Source organism: Morchella sextelata, assembly GCF_020137385.1.
Source record: "Morchella sextelata strain SCLS chromosome Unknown scls_7, whole genome shotgun sequence".
Classification (NCBI taxonomy): Eukaryota; Fungi; Ascomycota; class Pezizomycetes; order Pezizales; family Morchellaceae; genus Morchella; species Morchella sextelata.
The window spans coordinates 1141248-1161398 of NW_025408622.1; the positions used below are offsets into that span (position 1 = coordinate 1141248).

At 45.8% G+C, this 20151-nt stretch overlaps 5 protein-coding genes across 5 annotated transcripts; 3 read left to right on the forward strand and 2 right to left on the reverse strand.

Moving 5' to 3' along the window:
* Positions 1-4114: 4114 nt before the first annotated feature.
* Positions 4115-5484, forward strand: H6S33_011979 (uncharacterized protein; the record flags this gene model as incomplete). Its single annotated transcript, XM_044843339.1, has 3 exons — positions 4115-4555; positions 4893-4975; positions 5160-5484. 3 exons carry the CDS (start codon positions 4115-4117, stop codon positions 5482-5484), a joined length of 849 nt encoding a protein of 282 aa, XP_044695647.1.
* Positions 5485-8875: 3391 nt separating this feature from the next.
* Positions 8876-9288, forward strand: H6S33_011980 (uncharacterized protein; the record flags this gene model as incomplete). The annotated part of the gene is made up of 3 exons (XM_044843341.1): positions 8876-9005; positions 9061-9134; positions 9196-9288. 3 exons carry the CDS (start codon positions 8876-8878, stop codon positions 9286-9288), a joined length of 297 nt encoding a protein of 98 aa, XP_044695648.1.
* An 847-nt stretch (positions 9289-10135) lies between these two features.
* Positions 10136-13485, reverse strand: H6S33_011981 (uncharacterized protein; the record flags this gene model as incomplete). Its single annotated transcript, XM_044843342.1, has 6 exons — positions 10136-10660; positions 10730-11445; positions 11520-12405; positions 12473-12611; positions 12666-13252; positions 13318-13485. 6 exons carry the CDS (start codon positions 13483-13485, stop codon positions 10136-10138), a joined length of 3021 nt encoding a protein of 1006 aa, XP_044695649.1.
* A 2422-nt stretch (positions 13486-15907) lies between these two features.
* H6S33_011982 (uncharacterized protein) lies at positions 15908-16862 on the reverse strand (the record flags this gene model as incomplete). Its single annotated transcript, XM_044843343.1, has 5 exons — positions 15908-15996; positions 16060-16203; positions 16455-16622; positions 16720-16741; positions 16812-16862. The coding sequence occupies 5 exons, from the start codon at positions 16860-16862 to the stop codon at positions 15908-15910; spliced, it is 474 nt and encodes a 157-aa protein (XP_044695650.1).
* Positions 16863-17929: 1067 nt separating this feature from the next.
* On the forward strand, positions 17930-19544 carry H6S33_011983 (uncharacterized protein; the record flags this gene model as incomplete). The annotated part of the gene is made up of 5 exons (XM_044843344.1): positions 17930-18081; positions 18153-18180; positions 18236-18415; positions 18541-19083; positions 19137-19544. 5 exons carry the CDS (start codon positions 17930-17932, stop codon positions 19542-19544), a joined length of 1311 nt encoding a protein of 436 aa, XP_044695651.1.
* Positions 19545-20151: the final 607 nt, after the last annotated feature.

The following is a 20151-nucleotide window of genomic DNA, read 5'->3' on the forward strand; positions in this document are numbered from 1 at the left end:
GACACCGATTTCAGAGTCAATGGCAATGTCATAGTGCAGTGTCGTTTCCCCACTTTAACCATTACAGGCTTCAAGCTGAGGGATGGATGGTGGTTTATCTACAACATGATCATCCAAAGACCATAATCGAATTCAGTCGAGCTAGCATAACAGAGAGCGTTATTCGCCCTATTGAAAATCAATCCGACATGCACCTTGGACAATGGATATTACACACTGTGTAACGAAAGCCATATATTTCCGATCTCCTTTTTTTTATTCCTTGTTTCCAACCCCCTCTCTTAACCTGCAGAATCTGCACTTTCAAGGGCTGTTGTGGCACAGCTGATCTCCACGAGGAGGAATTAATTCCAATTTCCAAACAGAAGATTTCAGCGCCGCAAGACCCCTAACCCGTTCATGCACATATACACTTACTCTAGAGGCATCTACCCGTGTGCATGAATGGTGAGAAAGAGAGTTCTTGAGTCTTGATCACGGAGGAAATCACCGGGGGAATCTCATACTGAGAAGGATGAATAGACGGGATGAACCGGTGAACCTGGTACGAATCGTCCCCTCGTTTTCGGAGGGTTTTCTGTCTTGCGCTTGAGAATAAACCAAGGGGGAAAACAGATAAACAACGGGCTAACACAGCCGAGATCTAAACACTCAAACCCGTTCCCGCAAAAAGACGCAAGCAGGTGGCAAAAACAAAATTATACTACGCGATTTCCTGGTGCAGATTATTGTGTCGCCAAGAAAAAATGGTTTGGCTTGCAGTAAAAATCTAGAAGCCATGATGGAACTTTTCTACCCTACCAGTGGCATTTCATACCCTCCTCTCAGCCTGCCTGTCCTTAGGTAGGAGATGTCCGATATGATACAGGCTGACGTTTGCCGTTTCTCGGTGTCTCCCCGCTCTTAAAGCTCGCATAATGGCCTTCACATGGCAAGTGTTTTTTCAACATGATGGACTGTTTAACCCCGCGGAGACCCTGAATTCCAGGGTCCCGCCTGCAGGATAGCGTCTAGCCACTTCAACTTGCGAACCTTTTGTTTTTCTAAACACTCTATTTATCGACAAATTGCCGGCAGAGTGATGTCTACAATCAGATCGCCTATGTATGGTCGCTAAAGCAGGAGAAATATGTCATAGAAAAGAAGAAAAAATACTCACGATACAGGGAGAAATGATCGTAACTACAAGTCGTAGTTGAATGTTTTCTTCGGTATATACCTGGAGGACTACCTTGATCACAAGATCAATAATTTAATCGGCTGTCAGTTAACATTTAATATGCATTTAAAGGGATTCAATTCCGCAGTCGCCCCAGCCGCTGCCGGTTACACAATCCCCAATTGTCACTGGTAAGAGGGACAAGACTAGTGAGAAAAATGAAAGAGAAAAATAGGGGTAACTACATGTGCTCTACTCTACACGTAGAGCCATATCAATTTCAAGCAGAATGGCGCTGGGTGTCCTGTAAGGGATTTGATAACGGGCGGCTGCCAATTAGGCCAAACCCAGAATATGCAGAACATATTGTTTTGAGCCGCTGGATGTGCCGCTGCAATCTCTCTTCTGTTTTGACGACAGTGCACAGGAGAAATACGTAGCGGCGGTGGTATGCGAAGAGATAGATCATTCATAAGCGACCAGGATACAACCTTAGGGCAACAGATCAACGAAGATGAGCAAAACCATTTACTCGCTGGGGTTTGGTCGGTCGCTTTATATATCTTTTTTTTTTCAATCGGTGATCAGACGTTTGAGCGTATCAGCCGGATAATATTGACGCGTTTGGTCGACTATCAATCAGTATTAATCAATCGATTCAACTCGAGTGACATGTTGTGAATAGGGACCACCCTTGTCCTCATAGATTACAATTGTAGCTGTGGCCTTGCTCAATGCTGACTGTCCCATCTGGCATCCATCAGACATCCCGAAATTACCCAGCGGCTGCGGGCCGGTCTGCCGAGCTCATCGGAAAAGGAATCTTCCGCACCCTTTTGCCCGGGGGGGGCAAGACGGGGAAGGTCTGGATGAGATGGCTGGCGTAGAGAGAGTGCGACAAACTATGTAGAAAGTATCGTGAGATTTTTTTTGGGGTTTCTCTTACGCGAGTTTTGTCAGGAGGTTGGAGTGGTAAATTAAAAACTTACGCAACGGCGGTGACCAAGAACGGCGGCCCCGGGGCTACCGTCGGCTTTACTTTATTTTTATTTTCCCCCCTTCATTTGATTGTAAATGGTCGAGTAGCGTAGCAGCATCACGAGGTAAAGTTGTACATGAGGAAAAGACATGCATGCATGGAGTACATAGAGTAGGTACATACCGAAATCTCAGATCTCGGGAAGATCTAAAATTGGGGGGCAGAGAGACAAGTCTGTAGAGTACCTAGAGCAGTAGTATCGCGACTGGTTCAAAAGTAAACCTCCACGAAACGTACAACTCTGGTATTCGAAGCCGACCACCGTCTTCGCCGATCTCACGATGTGTTTCATCATAGCCATAGCTCGATGAGGGTGGTGGGTGAGTGGATAGATGGATGGATGGATGTGTGTGTGTGTGAGGACTTGAAGACGAGGTGTGGTTCAACCGGTGTGTGGTGCAGTGGGCCAGGCTGACTTCATCGAAACGTCTTTGCGGAATGCCGCCGGAAACGCTGATTAGAGACAGATTGTGGCTCATTGGTCCATTTCGACCTCTTATCTCTCACTCTTGGCTTTATGAGGTTAGATCAATGACCATCTCGAGAGTGTGAGAATTCCGGCAGTTAGCCTGCTGGTGCTGCCCGCCAAATGTGCTGCTTATCTCTGGGGGGTGAAGGGCCCCGGGGGGGGGAAGCCCTTCTTGCCTTCCTGCGTAAAAGTTGAGGCGACGGCGACAGGCCCTTTTTAGCAAAAACGCACTTTAGACCCTTCACAAGCGCAAATCTACCCAAACAAGACCAGAGGAGAAGAGGAAAGGAAAGAAGAAGAATAATGTGAAGAAGACGAAGAAGAAGAAGAAGCTGCCAGACAGAGTGAGAAGAATCAAGAGTAGGACTTGATCGCCCATTTCACAACCACATACATTTCCGTCTCAGACCGTTTCCCCGCTGCCGTTACCCATCTCTGCCCAGTCTGTTGTTTCTGCCAGTGCTTGCTTGATTGATTGCGGTACTCACTCGTCTGCCTGCCTGCCTACTTGATTAATTGCTTGTTGCCTGCCTGCCTACCCTCCCCGACAGAAGGGAAACGTTATCCATAAAACCTAACTGCATACCTTCCTTGCTCGACTTATCCGTTGCCTGTCGTCGGTACCACCACAACCACAACCACAACCACATCCAACTGCGACTGCGACTGCGACTGCGACTGCGACTGCGACATAAGATTACAGCCCTCTCTATCGATAGCGATATCAACCCCCCTACCTCCCCAATTATCATCCACACCACACCACACCCCCTTCCCAGGAAGAGACAAATATTAAAATAATAATAACCATATCTCTCTCTTCGGAACCCAACTGTTCTCAACAAATCCTTTATTTTGTTTTTTCTTATAAGTTTTCCCTGGGTTACAAAGTCTGAATCCATCTCTCCGGCCACTCGTATCTTACATACCCGAGCACCCGTCACCCGTTGTCTCGGATTCGATGCTTTGAACCCTTTCTCGAAGACTCATATTTCAACCTCAAACAAAGAGAGCTACACCGACGCAATTTCAATCTTCTTTTTTTGCGTGGAATATCAGCCTATCTACAGTACTTACCGGTCCTCTAGATAGAAAAGATTACTGAAAAGGTATTGTAGCGAACACTTCAACCTGCATTGCAGGCCCATTGCAGCTGCTTTCGGAATTGGCAATCCTCCTTCCAATTCGTGTCGCGTGCGTTGAGAGAGAGGCCAGAGTCGCTAACGTCAGGGTTCCGCCCATGCTCTGTTAGTCCCTTTCTAACCTCGACCCCCCGCCAGTCAATCCCCCTTTCGCTCTCCCCAACAACCACCCAAGAACAATTTCCACCCAACGCCCTCTCCCAACTACCGTACTCTAACCATCTCGTTAATCGCCGCTTCTCATACCAACATCGCAGCCATCACATACTAAGCCATCACCACTCATCACTCACAATCTAATCATCATGCCCTTCACACCGCCATCTCAGCAGCAGCCCCGCTTTGCTCAATACGCCAGTAACAACAACAATAATAACACATCGCCGCCACCATCTCAGCACGCGATGCATCCTTCGCAATACAATGCCTCACCTAATTCACTTCTAGGTCCGCACGTTCCGGCTCCATGTCGCCAGCTACACCCCCCAAAGGTTCCTCTTTACAGGCCAGCTGTTCTCCGCTCGATCGAGCGGCCGATTAGGGCAGCGAGAGGCGATCCTTTGACTCCGCCAGCGAGTTCGGCCGCTTCTGTAAATGAAGACTATGTTAGCGATGTCGAGTACAAGACCGGTGTCGATTTCCGGGGATTCGGTTACGGAAATTCTGGGTTCAATATTGCAGATTTGGGGGAAATTGAGGACGACGACGCACAAGTTACTGCTGAGCCAGATAGAGGACACTGGAAGGTATTTATCACCCACCAAATGTGTTTTTTGTTAGGCAACCCACCACATGTTATTTTTTTTTTTTACTCTGCTCCAATCATGTAACCCACGGTCGTAATGTGCATGGACTGTAAAGCGAGGGAGTTGAATACCCTAGTTTACTCAGTCAAGGTCATTAGTTGGGTGGATGGTGGCGGTCCGGGAGTTATATGTTGCTTGGGTGCGAATGCGCTCGTCCAATGGGGGGGCTGATCCTATCCACGTCGCTTTGTTTTTCTTACGTTATTAGCCCTTGGGTTTGCGAATTTCTGTTGTTTTGTGTGTCGCGATTGCTGACAAACGTCGCGTGCTTCTACAGCCTGACGCCGAAGCCGAAACCTGTGATGCACCAATGTGTGTAAGAAGATTCACCATCTACCACCGAAAGCATCATTGTCGTCGGTAAGCTCCACTCACAGTTTCATCCCTTACTTCATCCCTTGCTTCATCCCTTACATGATTTCTTTCACGTTTCTTTGCGACTTTCCTTAGCATCCCAAAGCATATGAAGGGTCTCACTTCATCCAATCTTTTTTTGCACCGTAGTTTCATATATGTATAACATTTAACTAACAACAACTACCAGCTGTGGAAACATCTTCTGCTACGAGCATGTCGGCCACATTATTCCCCTGAGTAAGAACGCTCGTTTCCACGCTCAAGGATATCCATCCAAGGCCTGCGACCATTGCTTCAACGACTACAAGCGTGTGCTTGCCGCGAAACGATCCGACTCTTTAAGTTCCAGCACAAGTAGTAGCTCTACTCTTAGCAATAACAATCACCCCAGTAGCCCGATTGTCGGAATCAAGTCCATCAGTGGTCACCGCGGAATTGAGAGCGGACTTGGCGCCAAAGTCGGAAGCTATGTCGGTAGCGTACCTCGCGACTGGAGCTGGAGCACATTCTAGACAAATGTCGTAAAGAAGGGGTACACACTTTCAACAAGTTTCGTCGGCGTTGTGGGCAAACGGAGGAGTTTGTTTTTACTTGCTTTTTTTTCCTCTTCTGTTTATTGGGTTGGTTTTCTGCTGCAATTATACCCTGGGAGTATCGCTTGTTTTGTTTGTCCAAGTTTCTTTTTTCTCTCGACATATTTCCCTAACCAAACCATCACATCATTTGCATTACTCGTTATACTTCATCCAAGAAGAAGGTAGCGTGCCCTTAATGTGAGGAGTAGGATCTATGATGCTTTCATCAGTTTGACTACTTCCTCCACAACGATTTTCCTATACTCCATCTTGTTATCATTGGTGTTATCTCGGCTATCTGTTTTCTGTTCTTTTCCTTATTGACGAGTTGTACGCTTTTTTATCGTGTGTGGTCCGATAAGATAAATGGTTGTCTCTTTTTGGGGGCGGGGAGGCTGGGCTTGGTTCTTTGATATTACGATTATAGAAATATCTGTTTTTTTCTTCTTCGTTATTTTACTTTTCTACTTTGAGCAAGCATTTTATTCGTTAATGTCTTTGTGTGCATCATTGATCATCATCATATTTGGATTCTCCCAGGATTCTATCATTTCCTTTCTTCCACCTCTCTCTCCCTCTTCATGTCTCACTCGAGATTGCATGTTCATACTCTTCTATCTACATACTCATGACATGACTGGAACGTTGGTAACTTATTTATTTGTTGCTCTTTCTCTTTTGATCACGGTTACAAAATACTTGTGCGTGATTTGGTCTTGTTATTGTTATTTTGCAAATTACATGGTGGAGGGGCATCAATGGTTTTCTTGTTTTTCTAGGTACCTATGTAGTTTCTATCTATTGGGAGAGTGTGAGGTAGCATAGCATGTCATGGGGAAGGGAATTATCATGTATCTAGAAGATAATTGGAGTTTTCAATTTTTTGTTGGCGACCCTTATCTTTCAAAAAGTCGAGTCAGCCAAAACCTCGCGGGGATTAGTCGTGCAAGTGCACATTATCTTGCCCGGTGCGCGCACCACATCTCAATCCTGAAACCTCACCTAGAGGAGATCAAGGCTGAGGGCTGTTGCTGCTGATGCTGCTATCTTACTGGCAACACAAGGCTGTCTTTGGCACTTGTCTCAAATGTCTCACTCACGTCTATGACGTCTATGTGCATGCCAGTGATGATAGGCCCGCAGGAATGAGGAACCGATCCCGGTGGGACGGATGAATCATTGCGTTTCTTGGCCATGGGTTGGTTACTGCGGTACTTAGGGGGGGTTATTCCGGGTTCATCCCCCGAGATGCTGTGGTTGGTTGGAAAGCTGGTGTAGTTATTCCGGGTTCATCCCCGAGATTCAGTGGATTATTAGGATGCTGTGACCCGGCCGGCCGGCCCCGCGGTGCTGTGCGCCCGCCCAGGGAGGTTCGTGTGGGTGGGGCGGGGAGGTTAGTGTGTACCTTAGAAAGAGGGGGGGGGGGGGTGCTCTGAGCTGAGTGTGTGCCATGACCTAACAAATATAGCTACCTAGCAGCTTACAGTCACTTCCGGAGTAATAATTACAAGCTGTGGAATTCCTTCTTTAACGTGACATGTCCCATATCCATCTTTTGCAGCTGCAGCTGCAGCTATAGTCATTGCTCTAGTATGGTTGGTATATGGACTTTGCTGGGCGAGCTGATATGGGCTGTGAATTTTGAGGACTGCGTAACAGTAACAGCAAAACTCCCGGGGAGGAACCGATAGTTGGGGGTCAAGAATCGGGGACCAAATATGGGGATTAAGCCCGGAAGAGAGGGAGGGCGGCTGCCTTGCATTCGTGACACTGGTAATAATGCTATTGCTAGTAAGTAATAAGCTCGTGAGGATGGTAGGGAGGATCGAGAGTTAGAGGGAAGGTGCTTACTTTGGTGGCACTGAAACTGAGAACATTGGAGGGAGCGGGAATCCAGTACCTATGTTAATGCTAACCTATTCATTGCGAAAAATCAAGTCTAGAGGAAATCTAGGAAGACCGGGAACGAGTCTTGTTTGTACTCTACTGCTGACTAAATTAAGGGTGGGTTTCGAGAAACTGATGAAGGGCGGTGCTGGTGTGATATGATGAATAGAAGAGAACGAACCTCAGCTGAGGATAAATGGATGGCTGGCTGGGTAGAGGAAGACTTAAGAAATGTGTACTCTATAATTGCACAGCAAACCAAGATCTCGGGATTATAGAATCAACCAACACTAGTTGCAGAAATGGGGTGATGTCGAAAGAAGGTTACGGACGGGAGCGGAGAGATATACAGCATGCACTCTACCAAACAGTAGTAATTGGTACATAACACCCGAGTGATACCAAATGATCCATTCACCCGTGCCCGCGCCCGATGATATCCGCTCCGCCCTTTCACGGATTCCCCCGACGCAATCCTTGTTTTCCCGCGTGCCCAGAGGGGATAACAACGGTCGATATCACCTTTTTCTTTCGGCGATTAATATGGATGAGGCCTGTTGAGCAGTACTTAATTGTGGTTTTCGCTAATCTTGCTGTCATGATATATGCCTGTAGATATCTGTACCTAGAGTACGTACTCTACATAACTCGGATCGGTCCGTCGGCGCGACAGCGATTATGGATGGGCACTCATGAGTTGGATATATGTGATGTATATAGGATCGTCGGCTGTCATGTCAACTCAATCAGGCCAGTCTCGTCAACTCTCACACCATCTGAGACCTGTTATGTGCATACTTACCTGTCAGTTAGAGTGCCTGTCAGACCATCTCGTCTCTATTCCCATACCAAGTTGTAGAAAAATGGTACTGACCTCTAATGAACAAGAACAAGCTCACCGTTCGATATCGTAACATAACATACACTAGCGTAGGGTGTTTACTTTTCCGAATACCTCTTCTCCCTGGTTTCCCTCGGTAATTGTAATCGCACGACAGAGTTCCTTTACCCGACACAGCCTAGCTTCCCTCTGCGTACATCCTTCCCCCGCAAAATCCCCCCCGGATTTGGCTAAACCCAACTCGGTCGTTTGACACCCTCCAGATCGTTGGCTGTGAAGGTGAATCGTGATATGGGGCCTCAGCCGCCCGCGTGCCCTGCCTCAAATGTGGGATCATAGATAAATAAATAAATGTCCATGCCCCCCTTCCCACCCCGCCGGCCTTTCGCCTCTTGCTCCTCCCTCCGCCTGACGTACAATACCCGTGTTCTGTGTACAGTTCTTCAGCTTAGCAGCTGTCCTTATCCGTATTCTTATCCGTCTTCACGAACAATACGTACAATCCCATCACGAGTCACTGGAATAACAACCCACGTATCGAATCTGTATCCATAACTTATAAACAACCAAATTCGGGTAAACTAGAAACACGAAACAAGAATGTCTATCCTAGACTCTGAATCCTTCGAAAGCTACTTTACCACTGATGCGGACTCCTCTCCCTCCACCTCCCCCTGCAACATCGCAAAAGGCCGCTACGACACCTGTTTCTTCAAGTCCTATTCTGAGAGTGTGTCCTTCTTTCTCCCCACGGTCTCATACCCCGCTAAAAATACCCCAAATAGAGTACCAAAGAGGCGAATCGCACAGCACTGAGAAATGCGAAACTCTATTCAACGAATATAAATCATGTCTAAGCGTAACCACCCCACAATACCCCTCCAATTCCTGATGACTGAAGCTGACAGGGGCTGCTGCAGAAAACACTAAAATCACCGCCGTCGCCACCACCGCCGCAGATTACAAGGGTTCGAGAGACGGATCCATGGAAACGGATGACGTCGAGTAAATAGAGCAAGAGGGGGATGGAGGGCGTCACGGACCTACTGGAATTTGTTTTAATTGGCCATTTTTTCTGCGTGTTTTTTTCTTTCCGGCCTTGCTGTCTATTTGGGGTGGGGTTTGCTTTGTTCTGTGGTATTCAGCGGGAGTTAACTGAGTTTTCGTCGTCGCATCGGCGGGGGAACCTGACAACCTGCATTTTTCCTTTTGTTGTCACGGGTTCTGTATATATATCTACTGGAGTTTCTGGAAAACAAAATCTTTCTATGTTTATTTCTAATCTTACTTGTAATAAAGAAATAGGAATATACACCATCTCTTATCATACCACTGGTTTGTTGGCCCCTGTTCCAGATGGGAGAATAAGAAAAAGAAAGGGTGTTTTGTCCAGGGGTTGAGGAGAGTAATTTGTAGAGTACGTACTTACACACATATATGTAGATACCAAGAAAAGCCTCCAGGTCTCACTTTATGTTATGTATTCCAAATAGCCCTACATCTCATGCCACCCCCTTCCCTGCGCATGAAGGATCTATGCGTGGCGTATGTATAACATACATGTATGCGTGATTTGTGTCTAGGGGCGAGGTGGGTTGAAATCATGGTGGATCACTCGAGTGGTTGATGGGGCGGGTTTTTTTTTAGTTTATATCGAGGGACGGGGGATGATAACCTAGGGTGGTAATGATAACCAGGGCACACGGCTCTAGGTGCCTGTCAATGTTTATGGCTAGAGCGGGTTTAGAAGATACGAGTGAGATCCCATGATTGAGAATTCCCAGGGTTGATTGGACTTGAAAAGCAGGCTTTATTTTACATATATCCAATCCACAGCCAGACATCGTACGCTAATTCCGTCTACTGGGTATTAGTTCTACGACCTATAACCAATACTCCATCCTGGCTGTCGATAGATTGTGAGAGTTCAGCCCACCCATCAGCGCTACCTACCGGGTCAGCTTCGACCTCATTCCAGCGAGTCTCACTAAAGATCATTCTAATTTCAACCCTCGAAAGTCTAGCCAGAGTTTCTTTCTTCTCTATCAGATACTCTGTTAAGCTTCCATCCTGTGGTGGAAGAATTGATGCGACCTTTTTAGAACGTTTGTCTGGGGAGGATGAGACGTCATGGCTGGAGCGTCGCAGGCTTTCTACAAGTTCTAGGACACTTTTCATCGGTTCTGCTTGCGAGAATTCAATATCTGGGAAATTGCCGACGCTGGGGAAGGTTGAAAGCATGATTGAGGTGCCGTCTACTTCTGCCCTGTTCCTGGGGTCGAGTTCTTGCCAGAGGCCTTCGGTGATGAAGGGCATGAAAGGATGGGTGAGACGTAGTGTGACGTCGAGCGCATGGAACGTCATTCCCATGGCGATCTCTCGTCTCTGTAAAGATGGGTAATTAGTATCTACTAGTGAGATCATCAGTTGTGGAGAACTAATGGAGACACGCACATTTCCATCTCCCAATTCCTCCTTAACAAACTCCAGGTATACGTCACATAGCACGTCGAATGTGAATGCTCTAATCGCCTCTGTAGCTTTGTAGAGTTTTCTTTCTTCAAATGCCGTGTTGCAGACTCCCACGAGCTCTCGTAGGTAGTAAAGCATATACCAATCATGGAGTCTCGTCTTTTTCTTATCTAGTCCCTCTATCCAGGATTTTATCGTGGTAGAGGTTCTACTACTTCCTTCAATCGCAGTCCCAAAAGCTTTATCGGAGGGCTTCCGGGAGTTATGGAAAAACTTGAATGCATTATCAATTTTAATCCCCAACCTCCGGAATGTATCAATATGCCTTAGTTCCATGTTGATCTGTCGTGATTGTCTAGTGTAGTCAATTAAAGCCATCCTTAAGGGATCCGACCCGCTTTCCGTGATTCCTTGTTGGAAGGTTTTCTGGGCTTCCTTGATTTTGTTTCTGACAAGAGTTTGAGCAACCTTTGCTTGCTTTTCTCCAGCTTTGGTGTTCAATGATTTTCCAAGTTCTATCTCTTCTTTACTATCCGCCTCGATCTCTTGTATGATCCTGTCTATTGTCCGCCCCTCAACGACAGCGAGTGGGTCAAGAACATTCCCAACGGATTTGGACATTTTTCGGCCTTTGGCATCGCAGACCAGGGGATGAAGTAATATCTCCCCGAAAGGCAACTTTCCAGAAAACCATGTACCTAAGAAGAGTTTATGTATTTTGAGCCTTGGTTCTGATGATAGAGGTGATGGTCAAAAAAGTGGGTGAACCTACAAAGCATGACCATTCTTGCCAACCAGAAGAATAGTATGTCTCCACCGCTTTCAATGAAGTTCAAGGGATAGTTTTTCTTCCATTCTTGGTGGCCCTCTGCCATTTCGTTTCCGCGCCACCCAGCTGTACTCAGAGGCAACAGCCCAGACGAAAACCACGTATCCAGCACATCTGAATCTTGTTCAAGAACACATCCTCTACGCCTTTCATCCTCAGTAAGCTGGCTTTTTGCCTCTGCTTCGCTGGCAGCAATAATCCATCTCTCCTTAGACTTCCCTGGCTCTAGCACCCGATAAGCGGGGATCCTATGTCCCCACCAAATTTGCCGTGACAGGCACCAATCCTGAATACCCTCCAACCAGCGTCTCCATTCATCTGAGTAAGGAGTCTCGGGTCTGATTATTAAGCCCTGGGATACCGATTGTGCTAGAGCTTTTTCGGCTAACGGTTTTGTGGAAAGATACCATTGTGGCTGGAGAAGAGGTTCGATTACGCATCCAGATCTCTCGCACTTTCCTACGCGCATATCGTGATCTTTCCTTCCGCGATATACACCTGCATCCTCAAGGAGCCGAACGATTGATTTACGGGCATATAGACGGTCAACTCCAACCAGGGAAGAAATACCACTAGAAGGAAGATAATGGCCCGTGGAAGAGAATACGGGGACCAGGGGAATTTCGACTCTTTTACCTTGGGTTTTATTGGAGGGTGGAACATAAGACAAAGAGTGACGTTGCCAGAATGCATAATCGTTGATATCGTGACATGGTGTAATTTTGACTGCTCCAGTCCCGAAGGAGGGGTCCACCAGTTCTGCGTCGGGGACGATAGGCAAAGTCACACCTGGGAGGAGGGGATGGCAGACACGTTTGTAGTGAAGATGCTGAGTAGAGTGATCGTTAATTGATGATGGGGTCAAGGCAAGGTGGAAAAGAAGAAAGAGCGCATGCCTTGTATCTCTCATCATCGGGATGTACTGCTACTGCCCGGTCACCCGGAATCGTTTCTGGCCTTGTGGTAGAAACCACGATTTCCCCACTACCATCTTCTAATGGAAATGCAAAAGAGTGAAGAATACCAAATTCCACTCTGCCACGATGCAATTAGTAAAGTCATGGTATACTACTTAAAACAACAACATACCCGTCGATCTTTGTCCCTTTCGAAACATCCTCACCGATAACTTCGATATCAGATATGGCAGTCTGCAAGCCCACACTCCAATTTACCATCCTCGTATCTCTATAGATTAACCCTTCTTCATACAGTCTAACAAAAGCATTTGTAACTGCCTCGCTCAGCCCTTTATCTAATGTATAATACTCGGCCGACCCGGTGGTCGAGGTACCTAATCTCGACATTTGACCCAGAATTCTACCACCATACTCATCCCTCCATTTTTCAACCTCTTTAACAAAATTCTCTCTTCCTAGATCATTCCTTGATAATCCGCGCTTCTTTTTGAGCATGCGTTCAACAACAGACTGTGTCGCAATACCAGCATGGTCTGTTCCTGGTGCCCAATGCACAGGATGAGAATTCATACGATAATATCTAGCAAGAGCATCCTGGATTGAAAGCATCAATGCATGACCGATATGGAGCTGACCGGTAACATTAGGAGGGGGTAGAAGCATTCGAATTTTATCTTTGGACTCGCCCGAAGACGTTTGGGGCTCGAAAAGCGAGCGGGATGTCCAATAAGAGTACCATCCATTTTCAATAGATTTCTAAAGGAAAGCGAATGGCATATTAGAAAACTAAAATTGTAGTTAATTTGGGATACGAAGCTTACTGGGTCAAATCTCTCTGACGGATTTCTCCGTGGTTTTGGTGAATTGCTATTGTTTGCAAGAGAAGCCAATGTCCGTTTCGAAGGTATGTTTTTGACCAAAGGAGCCAGGGTGAATCTAGTGAAAGCAATTCCTCTTAAGGATACTGCTCTCCCCATCGAGAGCTGCATATTTTTGGGGCTGTTTTCCGACTATGGAACTGACGTTGTTTTGCGCTTTGCGCTTGATCCGGGTAATGTGTGATCTTTCTTAGTTTATGCGGGTACATACATGTAGTCCGCGTCTAGCTAGCGCTACCCAGAACGACATTCTGCATCATACACATGTCAGATTTGGCGCGGTTAACTTTGAATACCAATCCCCTATTCTTATATTGTGCTAGTAGTATCATTTGTAGTACTATGGTGCACTGCATGTGATATATTAACACGTCCATCCCTTTTTTTTCTTTTCTATATGGTCTGAGACTAGCTCAATAGTACAGCTATTTTGTCTATTTTTGATTACTAATTCGATTAGGTTTTTACTTGTGCGATTTCAAATCGAATACATCTGCCAGCAAACAACAACGAAGAAGATTCTCGGCCAAGGATTAAAGAATCTGAAAACCTCTTCAAGTGTGAATTCTCTTTTAGACGCAACCTATGATAGAGTAATCGAAAACATCAATCAGAAATCGAAAGCACGCAAAGATTTGTCGATTACGATATTTACTTGGCTCGTATCAGCCAAACGGCTACTAAAAATTGATGAGCTTCGAGTGGCGCTTTCCATCGATGAGGGGAAAGATACGAATTAGATTTACCAGAGGGAGAAATGATCCTCGAAGTCTGCTCTGGACTTGTAACGATTGATGGTGAAAGAAATGTTCGGCTGGTGCACTTGACTGTTCAGGAATATCTCCAGAGAAAGTCGATCATACACCAAGATCTGGGGCTCATGAAGATTACCATAACTTGCTTCCTTTGATGGTTTTGGTAACGAGTTTTGGTAACGAATCCGGTCACCAACATCATCGCGTATGGCGCTCTCGCATGTTAAAAACGAACCAGGAGAGGTACTTGTTTAGAAGACAAATACGGGTCCTGGAGATATCTGGAAACACACCTTTGCCTTATCGCTTCATGAGATACGCCTCCACTTACTTATATCTGCATATTGAGTATTGTGAGGAAATAAAGCTATTGGAGGTTCTATGGGGGTTTCTAAAACGCCAGAATAATATTGACAGGTTTCTCGCTATCTCAGAAGAATATACCGACTTTTTCGTATAGAAAAACATATCCAGTACTCACTCGTTAATTAGAAGGTCGGAAGTCGTTGCAACCAAATCCTCACACAAAATTCCGACCTTTTAATTAACGCGCGAGTACTTGATGATGGAATCCATGCGCTGCATATAGCATCAGCTCTGGGGAATACCCTTGGAGCCCAAAAAGTATTAGCCCAAAAAGTATTAAATTATGCTTTAAATCCTCGTGGAGACTTAACTGTAACTACGAGCTGTTTGGGAAAGGCACTACTATTTTTCCAGGAATGAGAGGGTGGCTAAGCTTCTGCTCGAGAACGGCACTGATGTACAGGCCGCCCCGAAGCCGAATACAGATGGATGTACACCAATATATACATGTCTATACGGTGAGTATAGTAGAGATCCAGGTTGCAGTTTAATCCGAACCCCTCCTAAAAATATAAGGGAAAGGAAAAAAAGGAGGTCATAGTTCTCTAACGCTGTAACAGATCCAGATGCGCGGGCTCTAGTTACAACGTTCGTGGCGGCATGTGATCTGAGAGACGTTAAAACCGAGCGGTCTACGGTCGAGCGCGAGGCGTAATTTGGACTATTGAAATTCTGAGGACGAAGAATAAGTTAGCAGGGGTTCGAAAGGGGGGGGCGGGGCGAATGTCAATCTCTTGTGAATCAGTTTCTTTGTATGTTTTGTATGCGTGCAGTCTCATTATAAAAAAAGCTATGTATAAAGCAATTTGACAATCACCACGTCTTATCTGGAAATATATGCGAGTGATATCTGATGAATTAAGTCTAAAATCGAGTCTGCCAAAGCAAAAACAAACCACAGGCATCCATTATATCCTATTAGGTTTGTAGGGTATATTTAGTGCGTATCCAAATGATCAAAGACTTGATCGTGCTATTTTATGCCGCAGTGAGTCTAGATGCCGATTCGGAACGTTAAGGGCAAACGATCGATGGAAAAATGAATGACCCGATAAAATGAGCTGTTGATATTTTATTGATGCATGCATTTAGGGTTACACATTACTTAAAACTCAAGGCGGGACTACATGTATTTCCCCAGGTTCAGGATAATTATTAACCATAACAACCTCAATTAACCAGTCCTCGCCAGCTTCAACCTCTACACTGATCTACACAATTTTTATAGATTACAGTTTTTATTTAAAATGCGATACGACTTTAGGACTAGTTAATTTCTACACCCAAACCCGTCAATAAAAGAGTAAGACTTTATTTTTCTGTCCGTATCTTTTCGGAAAGAATTAAATAAACAAAAGTAAAGCGTATAAAAAAGAAAAGAAAAGATACAAATTTGACCCTTCACGATTTTTTCACACAGTCGGGTCGTCATATACGAAATTGATATCCCTCACACTCCTCATAGGGGTCATTACAAACAGTGAATCACCCTCTGGCCTCTCTGTCCACATTATCATAATTAATATATAGGAGAGAATTGAATAGAGAGGGGGGGGGGTCGAACCGTTCTTGGTGTTACCAGTAAGCATCGATTGGATGCTCACGCAGACACTTTCGACATTTTGTACGGGGCTCCAGCCGTGACCGGTGGATAGGAGATCGAGACATATTATGCCATTGGAATAGACATGTGGATGCATTGGTATTTCTGGGACTGTCAGCAAAATAGAACAATCACAATGAAAGTGTATCGCGGAGGAGTTAAGAAGCTAGTAGCGATGATAGTTACAATAGTGCCAGTAGGACATGTCAGGGAAACATATTCTCACTGTCACTTTTGGCTATCACGCCACAGATATCCTAGTACTAAGCAATAACAGTAGTACACGTTACTGCTATCCACTACCAGCACCCATAACTCCGTAACTACAACCGCAAGAATGAAAGATCTAGTCTCACCCCTATCCGCCGTTCTTACGAACATAACTTCTGGCGGCTCGATCGGATAGTTTTTGCCAAATTTGAACCTTAAACGGAACGTTTTCCCGTAATAGATCGGGTTTTGGTCCAGCACTTCAAGGTCCATTTCCCATGTTGACAGGTCGTCGGCGGCGGCTATGTGGATTCCTATTGTTTGCGCTTAGTATATGGAGCTGTAGAGTTGTAGAGCTGTCAAGGAGCAGGAAATGGAAGGAGTATCCGGGAAAAGAGGGGGAGGGGGTACCAGCGGGGAGTTCTTTCTGCATCTATAGTGAAACCGTTAGCAGATAGAGTGAGGGAAGGAAATCCAAGGAGGCGGAGAGTGGGGGCAAATACGTTGAGCAACTCGCGCTTGAGGCGCTTGGAGAACGTGGGTACCGGCCCCATAGTGAGAGTCGGACGCTTGTAGGGTAGATGGTTGTATGAGAGGGTATTGTTTAGTAGCTGGCAGATACTCTGAAGTCTGAGCAAATGATTGTAACAGCGACGGAGACGGAGTAGAAGCAGAAATAGAAGCACGCGGGGTGGGGTATAGTATAGATGCACGTGATAAGGACAAGCTTTGGGTTGAGGCTCTTGTGGCAGCTTTAGCCTTTACAATGTAGGAAGTAAATTTTACATACAGGTATGTACCTTGTACATACACGTTATAGTCTTGTCAGCCTGGCTAGGCATTGCGGGCTACAGGGCAGAACGAAGCCTCTCGGGCATAAAGGCGGTTTCCCTTATGCACGCCATCGTATTATTCTCTGAATAAGTGTTGTAGCTACATGTATGGCCTGCATTCCTGTATGTAGGTACATGTACCTACTGTAGAGTAGAGAGTGCTCTATGTGGACCTGTCTTTATGCCCGAGGCTGTTCCGTAAGGTGGAAGAAGCCTTGCAACAGAAGTTGATGTAGGTACGGCCCGTATTCGCTGAAGAGAATGGGTGGGCAGAAAGCCGTTGGAAGTTGCCAGGGGATACGGGGTAAGGTAAGGTGTGCGGCGTGCCATGCACAGACAGATTGACACTAAACCACGTCGAGATACACCAAGCAAGAAGCAAAAAAACACTGACGACGACTTTGTTAAGTTTACCTTTGGTGCAGATGATTAGTAGATAACCGAGTAATGGTGTTATGATGTATTTAGACTAGAACATAAGATCAATAAAGGGCGGATTTGAATGAATAAATAACACCGACAACATCGGTATGATACAGCACACACACACAGACTGCGCCGCAGATCCCGAGACCGGGGGAGAAGCCAATAAACACCACAATCCCCGCTGATGCACGAGCCCTCAAAGGCCCAATCTAAGACCTGCCTTTTATATATATAGCAAAAATCATGAGCTGTAATTTAGAGTAAACTCTCTTTCCCTCCCTGCCTCCTCCTACATACATTAGGTGCTACTCTCAACAACAACCGCCGCAAACAGATCCATCACCATTTTTCTTTATACCATGATGTCTCGAGGTCGCGAGAGACATGATAGTGGATCTTCTCGGGGGCATGTGCGTTCGCAATCTTCATTCAGACTCTCATTGAACGCGGGGATGGAGCTGGTTGCTTCGGTGTTCCATCGCTTGAATGGGCAGCCAGCGAGCTATGATAAGAAGTGAGAAAAATCCTTGTCTGCACTTTGGTATACACGTTTGAATCTACCATTGCTAATGGCCTGTGCTGTAGATCTCAATACAAAATGGGCCGTACACTGGTTCGTGATCACAGCTCCTTTAAATAACAACAGTGCATCCGCTAACAAGTAATAGGGTGCGGGAACCTACGGGATAGTACGAGAGGCAGAATCCCCATCTGGGAAGGTCGCAGTAAAAATTATTTTGAAGAAGAGCGTAAAGGGGAACGAAGAAATGGTGCAGGATGAATTGAAGTTATTGAAGCGTTTGGATCACCCAAATATTGTCTCTTTCAAGGATACATTTGAATCAAGGGTTTGTGTTTTCTTTCTCCGTTTACTAGATCCGGGATTCTCTTAATTCCTGATTATTACCTGGGGTTGGGTGTGTGGTCTTGGATCATAGTCTATGAGCTCGATCTCGTACTAACAACCCTTTAGGACAAATACTATATCGTCACACAGCTCGCAACCGGCGGTGAACTCTTCGATCGCATTTGTGAAAAAGGAAAGTTCACCGAGAAAGATGCCACCGTAGTTGTTCTCTCTATCCTCACCGCCGTAAACTACCTCCATTCCAACAACATCGTACACCGTGACCTCAAGCCCGAGAATCTTCTCTACCTCACCCCATCCCCGGACTCTTCCCTAGTGCTTGCCGACTTCGGGATTGCAAAAATGCTTGATACCGATACAACTGTTCTCACATCCATGGCTGGCTCGTTTGGATACGCTGCACCAGAGGTAATGATGAAGAAGGGCCACGGTAAGGCGGTAGACCTGTGGAGTCTAGGTGTCATCACATATACCCTGTTGTGTGGGTATTCGCCTTTTAGAAGTGAGAATATGGAGGAACTAGTAGAGGAGTGTAACAAGGGAAGAATTATATTTCATGAGAGATACTGGAGGGGAGTTAGTAAAGATGCAAAACTGTTCATTGGATCCTTACTTCAGACAAATCCGGACGATAGACCTTCTAGTGCTGTTAGTCCCCTTTTGCCGAAAGAAACGCGGTTTGTTACTAATTCTTATAATAGGAGGCGTTGAAACACACATGGCTCAAGGGTGAGACTGCGTCCGACAAAGATATCCTCCCCGAGATCAAATCCTATATGGCCAAAGCACGTCTCCGTCGTGGTGTTGAAATGGTAAAATTGGCGAACCGTATCGAGGCTCTGAGGCTTCGTGAAGACGATCAGGAAGCTGGCGAGACGAGTGATATACCATCCAATACTGTGCAGGCAGCCTGTGAGGGAATCACCTCGGCTACTGCGAGAGTACCGCCGCCGCAAGAGGAGGAGGAGGAGCTGAAGGGTGCGAGAAGGCTGTCGAGAGCGGCGAGAACCGCGATATTTAGGGAAGTTGTGTTGGCAAAGGTGAGGGAAATGAAGGCGGAGGAGGAGATAAAGGCTGTTGAAGAGGGGAAGGCGGGAGCAAGTAAATAAGGCTGCGTCATTTTCTTCTTCTTTTCTTTCATTTCGCATTCTTGCATTTTGTGGTTGCGGGCTTCGTATGGAATTTTATCTTCTCTGGTGGTTCTTTCTAGATTGGTGTTTACCCTCGTTTGTTGGTTAGATATATTGGGTCCATTTTATATGTGCTTTCTTTGCTGGCTTGGGTGGGTGTATCTGGCTCTCTCTTCCTTCCTGTTGGTATTCTTTGCGTTCCGTACCATACTTTCTTGATTTATCAAATACATACATTTTTTTGTGTCTTGTGGTTTACGGGTTATTTTATTGAAGGGGAGCTTAAGTCTCGGCGACAGACGCATAAATGTGGTCTAAATTCAATGATTTTATTTAAACCCGCCAAGAAGCTAGAGTGCAGAATAGTACATAGCTAAAACTATGGCTAAACTAGATCCGGTCAAAGTAATATATCAGTACAATTGTACCACGTGACTTGTCAATAACGCTTTAAGAAGACACATACATGTATGTTACATGTATACCTTATAATGATGAGCACTTGGATACATGTAATATCCTGATTTGTATCCACTCGGAGATCCCACAATATCACGTTCGGCAGCTGGCGTGGAGGGAGCTTAAT